General features: G+C 44.1%; 1 protein-coding gene across 1 annotated transcript in view; it reads right to left on the minus strand.

Moving 5' to 3' along the window:
- Positions 1-5,800, minus strand: part of LOC144102753 (uncharacterized) — a 37,535-nt gene extending 31,735 nt beyond the window's left edge. The window contains exon 1 of the mRNA XM_077635932.1: positions 5,548-5,800. Coding sequence (XP_077492058.1) covers positions 5,548-5,680 — 133 coding nt within the window. The 5' untranslated portion in view covers positions 5,681-5,800. The remainder of the gene's footprint in view (positions 1-5,547) is intronic.
- Positions 5,801-12,203: the final 6,403 nt, after the last annotated feature.

Genomic DNA, 12,203 nt, shown 5'->3' on the forward strand with positions numbered 1-12,203 from the left:
AAAATCCTGAATAATTTCTAAGTGAATATTTTTCTCAAGCTGTTTCGGCTTCAGCAACCGAATGACTGCTGCTAAGTAAGAGACTATTTAAGGGTGTGCAAGTTATGCATAAACTGCAATATAATCTGCTTGTTCTTTTTTTTTTGTGATTTGAACTCTTGTCCAGGCTTGTGTTTAGTGGTTTTTGAGGAATGGAAATGGCACTGTGGGCACCTGAACGTGCCATGAGGGAAGGCAGGAACGTGGGAGTGAACGAAGTAAGGGAAAGCCGTAGTGGAGGGCTCCGCAATAATTCCAACCATCTTGGAATCTTTGGGCACTGACAATGTGCAGCACATGGGCACCTCTTGCATTTCGCCTCCATCGAAACGCAGCTGTTGCGGCCGCGTTCGAACCCGGGTATTCCGGCTCAGTAGCATTCAAACCACTGAACCACTTCAGCGGGTTAGGCTTGCATAACAAATGCTGCGAATTAAAACGACGAAAGCAGTGACCATCAAATCATCTGTGACGTCACAGCCACCGTTCAGCTGTTGAAACCGTAACAGCATAAGAGAAAAACATTCAGTTATTGTCGCTTGTTGGCACAATTCACATGGTTGTCAATATCTTCTCATGTGCTGTGCATCGTTGCAAAGACTGAACGTACAGCTAAAATTTGGTATCTCTACTGCTTTAATGCAGCCTGTTATAAGTACTCTAAACGGCTTATTAACATGGGTTCACGAAACAAAAATTTTCTGCACGTAGTACAAAATTTGGAGAGGATAGAAATGCAGTTATGGTCACGCAAAGTAATACATGAAAAAACAAAACCTTTAACTGATACCATAATAACCTTTAACTATTTATGTGGCAACAGCGGACACTGGTGTCTCCCACCTGCACAACTTTACAATTTGTGTATAGCTTGTGAGATGGCCATTGCCACTCTAGGACCGGAAATTCCTCATATGAACACTGCACTGAACTATAAATGTATTATTTTTCTTTTGTGTCATGGTGAAAGCAATATCAGCAGTTAAACTTCGTGCTCATTTCTGACGAGTGATGTTTCCAGCTGGCATTTTTTGGAAGCGACACAATCTTGATCCGGGCTTCCAAGAACATTTTTGTTATATTCCGCATGTCAACAGGAATGTCGGGACCCTGTTTGTGAGTGGATTTCGTAACTGGATGCACACTACTCTGTTTTATGTTTGAAAGTGTGGGCGTCAGTGAGGAATCATTACGATTAGCAATGACTCTGTTCCAGGCATACATTTTTAATGCAACGAAACTCTGCAGCGGCGTTAACCAGCAGTGATCCCAAAAATCCCAGATGATGTCTCTGTGACATCAAGTAAAAATAAAATTTCGAAGGTGCAGGGAATTGAGGCCAGGACTTCCAGATATCAAAGCGAGCGGGGAACCCACAGGCCACAAAACCATGTTGCGTCTGGGCGAGCAGAGGTGAACCAAGTTTATGCGTTACCTTACAAATGTATGCTAATGAGTAGGTGTGTAAATAGAAAGAGAAAAATTTGAAATGAAAAGGAACTGAAATAAAAATGCTTTCACACTCATGTAAGTAGTTTAAGCGCCCTTAGTAATTTTTCTTGGTATTGCATTCACCTAGTGACCTAACAGGTTTTCATTGTTCATAGTTAAGGGGGATCCGATAACTGAGGAGACCTTAGAACTGTTCTTCAGCTTTCTAGACGATTAAAAGCAAGGCACTGAATGATTTGGGCAGTGGTTTTCGAGCACCCTCCACTTTGGTTCTCACGGAGACATTAGATTGTGCAAAGCCAACACCAAAGGAAGCTGCAGGATCTCTAAATGCATGTTCAACCAGTTGGCGATGGTAGGGAAAATGACAATGGGATGGGCTGCTGTAAAGCTTACTGACATTCCTGCGAGCATTAGTAATGAAGTGACAACACAGTGAAATAGTCCGAATTAATGAAAGTTCACTGCAGACGAACCTGTCTTGTGAGAAAAAACATGCCCCTTATACAACCGTTAGCCTGGTAGCGTTGTTGCTCTTATCAGAACAAAATGCCTACGCTTTCGACAGGCGGCCAAAATGGGGGCTAGCATTTAATTTTTTATTTGGCTCTTGATGCTGCAATTGTCATTCAAGACGCATTTCATGGAGCTCAAGCCAAATTCTTGTGGCTGAAGTTTAATGTCAGCCGACTGAGAGACAAACCTAGGATAGTCAATGAAACCAGCAGAAAAAAATTGGCGGTGGTTTAGCTCTGGTTAAACCTGGTGTGACGCGATAGCTACAGCTGGCCGAGTGGAACTCGCTTAGTCGAATTGCAAAGTCAGTCTTTCGCCGCTCCGTTTTGCTGGGCGTTTCATCTTCACCTTCGTCCCACTTGACATGGCGCATGCGCACAAATGTTGCAGCTCGGTTTCGCCTGCTCTGCACCATGTGGCTGGTCACGTGACGAACCACGTGGCCATGTTGCGGTGGCCATGGTCACGTGCCACCACCACGCTAAAGACTCGAAATGCTACCGTAATGTAGCTATCGCTACAAAAGAAAACAGACACTGCAGTGGTTCAGTTCTAGACGGCATTCCTAATCATGTTCAATTCGAAAGACTGGACCACTTCCACAAAGCATCTCAACTAAACAGCATGAAGTTCGTACGCGCAATGCGCCTGCAATGTGCCATTGTGGATCAATTGTTTTTCACCCTTCCATGCGACCAAGCAAGCTCAAGTGTATTGCACTATAGTCAGATACAGCTCAAGAACAAAGTGGCGCATGGCCCTCAAAGAAGACCCTCCATTCAATGGTATCAGCTGATTTTCATGACCCAGCAGTTAAGCCGCAACTAATCCCCGTTCATCTGCCACCATCCTGCAATGCTACTCCTTAGGATTAACGTGACATCATAAGAATTGGTCGACACCACTGCCTAGAAGGCTTCCTTTGAGGGGCATTCGTCACTTGGTTCTTAAGTTGTATCCTACTATAACTTATTCTGCCCCCTCGTTTTGTGGGACATACCTTTTCCCACTTTACAATAGGTGTTTTCATGTGTCGTACCACCTCTTTTGTGCCATGAGTGCATTGCAGGAGAATGAAAATTCATTGTAATGATCACTCTTCAGTTCAATGAACAAATTATTTCCCTAAATTTCTAGTAATGCACTTTTGTCTCACACCATATGAAGGGTTGATAGAGTGTAGCCTCTAAATGTTTTTACATTCTGGTACAGTGAACACTGCATGCACAAACGCTTTGCACAAGAGGAGTGGCTAACCTGCAAGCACTCTGGCCTCATCCGGGGACAGCCTCTGGTGGCAGACTTCATTGAAGTGTCCGTAGTGTTTCTTTTGAAACACTACATATACTTTGCTGTCTTTCTCCGTAACCTCTAGAGTTGCAAAGCAATGCTTGCCAATTCTGCAGCTTCCTTGCCCCTTTTTCTGCCTTTGGCGCTGTTCTATAGGAAGCTCTTTGTGCGTGCCGGAACTGTGGCAATGCAGGTAGCGTTTGAAAACGCTTGATGCGCTTTCTTTCCTTCCTGTTGAAGCTATGAAATGACAGCAAGTTCTGCTTTCTTCTCCATCTTTCCAGGTGCAAAATTCTGAAATGGAAAAATTATAAACATAACTAAGCACTCCACACAGTAGAAGTTAATTATTGGTGCAAGAGCACTATTCTGATGCGTAAACACCCGAGCAAGATTTTGTGAAGTATGTGGGTCTGTGCCAAGAGCATAGCAACGGCAACATAGCAACCACAGTGTCATAGCAGCATTACAGCATAGTTATGACGTGATCAAAGTCCATGACTAAAAAAGTAAAAGAAAAAACGGGCCTGAACATACATGTGCTTCATTTTGATAAAAATGTACACAATGACAGTGCATGAAAAACGGCATAAGGCAACATTAGAAAGCCAACAGTGAAGTAACAAGACAAGGCAACGTTCATGCAATTCTGCTTTTGCATGTTTATAAAATTTTGGCAAAAATTCTCTTTTTTTTTGTGCATTACACCACTTTCATTTTTTTGAAAGGCAAGTGCAAAGTGAAGTTTGCTCTTTTTACATAGACTAATGAAAAATGCAAGCACTATGGATTGGGAACACGGACAATACTCCCGCGCTACTACTGGCGCTCTGCTTGTGCCAAGTGCACATAACAATCACGGATTTAGTTGACCATTTTTTGCCTTTTGCCAGTAGTGCAGAACTGCGTTTCCCAGCTTATTTTTACTATTAAAAAATTGATCAGTCATTCACTTACGGTTTTTTCATGCTACTGGTGCATGAGCAACAATTTCTGGAGAATATTGTTTAATATACTAGGTTAACTGATTACACGAACTGTTACATAGTCTACCTCTGCAAAGCTCATTTCTGCATGGCAACCTTTTACGTGGCCCTGTCCTTGGACCACAAATTCAGGGCAGCTTTGTTGACTTCCAGAGGCTAGAATAACACTGGGCATTCCTCCTGCACACTTCTGTGTGTTGCAACTGCGATGGCTACAGCACTGCCAAGCCAGTGCATGCCGCGACAATGTCGTGTGTCCTGTATGTGTGTACCTCTGTCACATTGCGGTTGTGATGGAGATATGAAGTGCAGTTCGGTCAAGACATCGCAGGTGCAACAGAGCATAAGCAAGGCCTGTAGCACCGAGTCTTGCTGCTAGGATAGGCTGCACGAGCAGTTTTTTTTCCTGCAGTGGCTAATTTAAATATGAAAGAGAGCCCCTTATGGAGGACCTAGGATACCAAAAAAAAATCTGCAAACACACTTAAGCGAGAATGCGAAATCATTGAGTCACGGCTACGTAGCATGACTAAGCAAACTTTGTACAACCTCTGTACACATTGCATTACTTAAGTGCTGAGTCATGCTATGCTTCATAACCATTATGAGTCGCGGCTATGACTACGCATACTTTGTAAATTTCATTACGTCGCTTGTATGATGATTATCGATTTTTATGGCGCAAAGGCATCTATGGCCAAGGAGCGCCATGACACAAGGTATTTTTGACTTCTCAGGGTGGGGTCAAAGACCCCGTTTCCAAGCAGTTCACCCCAGATAAGGCGAGCACCAGGCCAGGGGAAAACTTGTACCCATTGTATTGCCGGTGAGTGCCCGGCGGCACTGGGGATCGAGCCCCGCACCTCCCGCATGCGAGGCGGATGCTCAACCACTTGGCCACCGCGTCGCTTGTAAAGTGCCGAGTCATGATACATTGCAGAATGACTGACTACAATCATGACTTCCATAGGTCATAGTACGCTGCGTTTCAAATTTGACTAAAACGCGCATGTCATCGCGAAGTTTTTATGCGCAAAACCACGTGCACGTTTCCCCGGGTGAGTGTAAGCCCGTAAATAAAAATAAAAAACGAACGGGCTTTGTATTAACACACTTCAAAAGCGCGCACTCGAAAGGTCAGTAAACTGCAACTTTTAAAACAGTAATCGAAGCTATAACGAGCGTCCGACTGCCTCCCGCTCTGCGCCTTTGTTGTCGTGACCACTGCGTGCATGCATGCAATAGCATCGACTTCGTTTCTTACCTGTATTAGAGTCGAAGACTAGATTCTCCACTTCTTCCTCGAAGTTGTGTTCGTCCACATGGTGCCGCCGCAGGTCATGAAGAATGACAAAATGCTTCGGACACAAGTCGCACGAGAACGACCGTACCTTCATCGTCAGCGCTTCCTCGTCTTTTACATGCTGCAAAGCTCCTTCCCCGTGAACGTTCTTTACGTGTTTTCTTAAATTACTAGTGTTGGAGAACGCCTTGTCGCAAAACTTGCACCACTTCCGTTCGGAGTTCTTGCCGGTGGTCGCTGAAGCAGCACCAGCGCTCACGTCCGTCTGCATGCGTGAGGCGAAAGGAAATGGCAGGAGAGAGAGAGATGCACCTTGGGATATGGGCACCTATCGTACCAAGGAACGCGGCGCAAGCAAGGATTTTCGCAAAGAGTTGAAATTCTCCCTATCGGTTGAAGCACAATGCTCCCCAAAAGTCCCCACAGAGTGACGTAGCGCAGAGCAGTGACGTCTGTTTTCAGTTGGCCAATCGCAACGAGGATCATCTTCCTCTGAATAGCCGCTCCGGAGAAATGGAACGCGTCCCAAGATGGCGGCTGTCCGGCTAGACGTCTAACCGCAGGGCTAAACGGAGAAACCTGATCCTCATGTCACGTGGTTTTTAATGACGTCATTTCAAAATGGCGTTTATCTCGGTACTTTTCTGGGTACTTTTTGTCGCAAAATTAGATAAAAATGGCGCTGAAAATTTTTGAAACGTCCCTAGGCACAGTTCCTAGGTCGATGGCGTCTCCATGGTTGCCACGGTGGTTTGTTTACATGGTTGTTTAGCGCGCGGTGCGTTGACGTGTGAAAGAAGTGGTGTCGTCAAAGGCATGGAAGGTTAGCGCAAAGGCCAGTGATATTGACCGCGCTAACGTCCGGGCTTGTGCCCTAGTGCTGTCTTTATTATGTAAGCTTGCAGTGCGACCGGTTCCAGCTAGTGGTATGATATGGGAAGCTCGTAAAGACTACATTTTGCAAGGCGGTGCCTGCATTGAATGAGTGTGTCGAGAATTATGGTTTCCTTGTGTTCCGCGTAACTGATTCTGACCTGTACGTACTGATACGGCAACCTCGCATGCATAATGTCATCTCTATGCCCTGTGCGATGTCTGTATTCTGTCATCCCATTTGTCAGTTGTGGTATTTACCATGTTCCTATAGTCCTGCATATGTGCCCACCGGCGGCAAGCTATGCGCAAAAAAGGCACTTGTGTACCGAAGGAAGGCGGACAAGAAGTACTGCACTAGCCTGTGAAAGGACATATCTTCCGTCTTACGTGTTTGATATGCCTGCAAAGTCTAACCACCAACTAGCCAAGCTGTAATGGATTACTTCGCATTGACGCCCATGTTGCGCAAAGCACACGGTAGGCCACAGCTGCTTTGCACGACGCCGCAGCGTTTCCCGCGGAGAGACCTCACGCAACGCGACGCATCGTGCCACATATGAGCTGTGGTCCCTACGTCGCTTTCTTCACTGATAGGCTTTTAGCGAATTTTGTAGTATGGTCACACCACCTAACCTTGTAATATCTGTGAAAGCTGTTGGTGAAGTGTTTTTATAACCTATAAGTAGAACTTGTGAAAGTAACATGGTTCTTGGTGTATTTTTTCTAACGTTCAGCATTGGAATGAAGCCAGACAAGGCTAAAACTTGTTTTGCTGGCTCTGTCATTCCTGTAGTGGTTTGTGATAATGTGGGAGGCATGACAGGCTTTCAGCATCTGCGTAGCCAGAGTCAGCACAATGTGGCCTTAGGGTTCGCTTGGAAACGTTAGGTTATTGCATGGTAAGTAAAACATAATACAGAGAGAAAAGTAAACACTCTGAATGAGCAGTCTCTTGCACCTTCTGTGTGTAACATTTTCTGAGCTTAAATTCCTAGACACCATGAATGCATTCCAAATTTCACAGCTGTTGTTTCTGCTGCTGCAGTTAGTAAAAACGCAGACTGATAGGCTAGTTAGTATGGCATAATAAGGATAAAACAGCACACCTGTACAAGGGCGAGACTGTGTCTTGTCTTATCTTCCTTTGTCCTTGTGGAGATGCGCAGTTTTAGCCTTATTAGTAAAAGTATGCCGTACATATAGACGTTGGATGCCATGCATGCTGTAATCTGTTGCATGAACTTTGTGCTAGCATTTGTAGCTAGAAGGGTTTCTTTTTGACGTTAGCGCTGTATAAGTGAATATAATTTATGCACGTACGTGAACAACATGCTGGCTTGGCCTTATGTAGGTCAGTGGATCATTACGAAGTGCATGAGGTGTCACATTAATTGCATGCCTGGTATTACAGCATGTTGCCACTTTTGAGGGGAAAATCTGTTTTTTTTTGGAATGGGTACTCAGAAGTGACTAGGCAAGCTACCTTTAACTTCAAATGAGCTTGCACCTTAGATGGCAGCTCTATGGGACAATGGATGCTAAAAAAAGAGTAGCCATGATCTTTTAATATAAAGTGAAGAACCAGCATAAACCAATATCAACACATCATACATGTGACATGCTTCTGTGCATATAGTGAAGAGCTTAAAAATGCATGAAAATGTAAGCATGGCTTGTCTACTTATATTTGGTTATTCCTTGTAGAAGGAAGCATGTTGACAAATTTTTCTATGGTTTAAGGCAAACGTCTAGACTGGAGTGCAATTTCAATAAGGAAACAGTTACAATTGGCCACATATGAGTATGAAGTCTTCAACTTGGAAGGTCTGAAAAAACTGTGTGCCTTTCCTTTCTATCTGCATTCTATTTTTACTTCCTCACTTGACATGCTGCTGAATGGATGGATCTGCTGGTTTCTGAATTACTGGTTCTGTAACATGCACAGTCAGAACATATGCACACCACAAGTATGAGGCAACATGGTTAAAAGTGCAATGAGAAAAGAGCTTATCGATACATTTTTGAAGGTAGACAGCTCAGTTTGCTGATATGTTTAGCTGCGTTTTATATTGTTATGGCCCAGTAGGTATTAAAGGAGCAGAGGCACCAAAATTTTAGTTGTTTTTTTTCAGTTAGAATGATTCGCAGTAGCTTGGAAAACCTAGACAACTGCATGGATCGCTCCAACAAGAGACAGTATATTTATAAATGTATTTTTCTCTCACACTGTTTAGCCTAAACAACCGAACGACGACTATGAAGTCAGCGGTGCGTTCAGATCACGTGAGGCATGCAAAGACTGCAGTATTGTCACAACTTTGTTCGTTGTTATTTATATCAACTCGTACACAAACCTGCAAAGAGTTGGAAGGACATAAAGTGAACTGGCAACGATTATATCTCAATTTTTTGCATGCCTCACGGGACCTGAACTGACGAAAAATTAAAAGGCTCAAGTGTGTAGCAAACCAAGAGCAATGGAAACCAAGGAGTGCTTTGGGCAATTGTAATAATTTAAATGAAGTGGGGAAATTGCCTTTTGTTAATTTTTACATTGCAGGTATAGTAAAAGTACACTATGCTGCCACCGTCGTGCCGCCACAGTGGCTGAATGGTTAGGGTGCCTGACAACTGAGCCCAAGGACACGGGCTCAATCCCAATTGCGGCAGCCGTGTTTCAGTGGAGGTGAAATGCAAGGCGCCTGTGTACTGAGTGATATCAGTGCACGATAAAGAGCCCCATGTGGTCAAAACTAATCCGTAACCCTGCACTATGGTATCCCTTATAACCCTGTTGCCTTGGGGCATTAAACCTCATATTCCATACCATACCATAACTTTGGTGTGTGTTCTGTGTGCTTGACCATTTAAGCTGCAGTAATTGCTAGCACTCTTGAATTTTGACGCCATCAGATGTGCGTACACGTACTCTCACCTCTCTTCTCACCAGATCGGCACCCATCAGGACCCTCTTTCTTCTCCTCCTCCCCTTCCTGAGTGCAGAGAAGCAGGCCAGATATCAATCTTTCTGGCCGACCTCTTTGCCCTCGTTTCATTAAATTTACCTATCTTAAATTTTCATGAGTATTTGTGTGTGCAAATGCACAATATGTGGTGTTGACGAGGTGCATATCAACTATTACATATGCATGCCACCCATGCTATGATTGGCATGCATGTGTGCATTCATGCCTGTCATGTAAATAAATGTAAGTAGCACACGCTCCATACAGTGGCCAGAGAGCGCTGCGGAGCAGCACTGCTTTCAGCACTACCGTGGCAGGTATGACGATACTGGGAAGGCGAACACGCTGGCTGCACTACTTGCTCTCAAGTCCTTGCTGCGTTTTGTACATGACCGCCGGCCGTGTTCTTGCTGCATCAAGCGCTGTGCTTTCCAATGTCGCAAGTGGCCTTTTCTGGTTTTATGCCTATTAAAGGCTTTTAAAAATGCGTTGTTCCCACCGCTCTAAAGGGCTTAATTCCGTTGCGGAAATTCACTCTTTGGCATCAGTGGAATGTAGGACTCCAATGAGTAGTGCATACCATGGTTGTTAAGGGACGATTATGGTGTATGAAACATGTCAGATACCTATCATGTCTTGAAGGTCTCTTGGTTGCATAGACTCGGCTAACTGTAGTAATTGGCATGCGTTCAAATTGCACTTTTTTGCATATTTTCACGAGGTGGTTAGTGTAGATGCTTGTTGACTAATTCGACACAAATTTGCAGCCATCGCTCTGAATATAAAATAAGATGAAATAAAGCGACAACAGCTAATTTGCACTATGGCGCGGTATGCGTAAGCCGCGCAACACAGGCAAACACTAAAGTTTATGGGACATACAGATTTAAAAAAAGCCCAATTGCTTGGCACTCGATCTAAGCATGCAGCCACAAACTGGAACATGTTCGTTACACTTCCCTGCACGAACTGCACAGTGCACCCCTCCTCCAGCGTGCGAGGAAATCCAGCTTTTTCGTGATTTCGATATTCAGAAAACTTGTGGGCGTCAGTACGTGCTATTGGCAGCAAAGGTTACAGGACGCAAGTTCTCGGATTTAAAAAGAAGTTGTAGCGCTACCTCTTACCCAGTCGCTAGGTAGTATTACCAGTGGAAGGAACGCCCCGTCATGCATTCGTACATTTCAGGTGATATGCTTGCGTGCTGAAATAATCCCACAGTGCTGAAATAATCCCACCCCCTCCTCGCATTACGTTAGCTTCTGATTCCGACAGCACGTACGTGTTTGATATGATCACAAACATCAAAGAAACTAAAGCACGGTGAGAAGCCACACAAACGCCGAAAGTGCGGTTAGATGCCCACAATTAGAAAGTAGCTCTAGCGCTATCAAAATTCTAAATGCATGTTGCAGGAGTTGTAACGTGTATGCAATTTGAAAATGTAGCTTTAAATGCGCGGCAGTATGACTGACGTTGAACTTGACAGAGGTTGTTGACTTGACTCTCCGTACTGCTACAGTCCACCTCTCGGTCGTGCAGCCTACCAGAAAACTTGCACATTTTGATGCCAAGCTTCCTGCCCGGCTGTAATAATTCTGGACGCAGCATAACCGGCAGTAGTGTATTTTGCTTCCTGAAATTTCTTAGGTCGTTTCCGCTAGTACTCGCAATAGTTGCAGTGCCGTGAAAGCATCTGAGAGAGCGCTGCAGCACACGGCGCTTCCGCTCCCCCGCCCCACAGTTTTCTGAAAGCTGCGCTAGTTGGTGCAGGGCTCGTGACCAAACTTGACTGTACGGAGCCTATAAGTAGTGAACTAGGCGTGGTGTCAAAATGTGTGTAAAGCAAAAAATTCTCGTGTGTACATGTGCTGATGAGTCATTTTCATTGTAATGGCAAGCATGATTATGTTGAAGATTGCAGCAATATATCAGCACACTATGATTTTGAATGGTCAAATCTTTTGACTTGCATCTGTTGCAGTGTAAAGTACACATTACTGCCAATTAACATGATTAGTGTGAGTGGTTTTATTGTACACTGTTGGGAGTGAGGCTTCCAGTCCATCCGAAGTGCTCTGATGAAAAGTACCTTTTATAATGGTACTTGTGGTTGCTTCATGTCATTGAAACTAAACTCGAATAACAAATAATGTGATTTTGAGCCGTATAAGTGAAAATTATGTGACCGCTTTGTTCATGACACTACATTTGGATTGGTTCTATCCGCTACAATGATAGAAGACTGTGCTGCTTTGAAACAGCACAGTGACATGCACTGAAGCCTTGGATGCGCAGCAAGATACAAAGCGTGCATATTGTTGACCATGCAATGTTGACCCTTTTGTGTCGTACGTTTCCAGCTCCTATTAGTTTTTTTTGCTTCATTTTCTTATGGGCCGATTTAGAAATCTGCTAAACATGGTCGCACGTCTCAGCTTGAGTCTAACCAGGCAGCTTTGGAGAAAGCGCACATATTTATAATGTTTTGGTTTTATTTTCGTGAATGACACTGCTGTATCAATTTTATTGGCGCTTCCTTTCAATGAGTGTGTTGATTATCGACAGCTGCATAAGTGACTATCTTATTTATAATGTAAATTCTAACTCATTGTTTTTTTTTCTAGTTTATTCCCAATATAGGCTATTTTTATTTGCGCCTCTTTGAGGAAGATCGCGATGATGATGATGGTAGCGCTCTTAAAGCGCCCCCTACAGTCTGAGCTAAGAAGAAAAAAAACAACATGGCGGTTGTTTACGTGCTTCGAATCGCGG

Source organism: Amblyomma americanum, chromosome 8 (genome assembly GCF_052857255.1).
Source record: "Amblyomma americanum isolate KBUSLIRL-KWMA chromosome 8, ASM5285725v1, whole genome shotgun sequence".
In the NCBI taxonomy this organism is placed as follows: domain Eukaryota; kingdom Metazoa; phylum Arthropoda; class Arachnida; order Ixodida; family Ixodidae; genus Amblyomma; species Amblyomma americanum.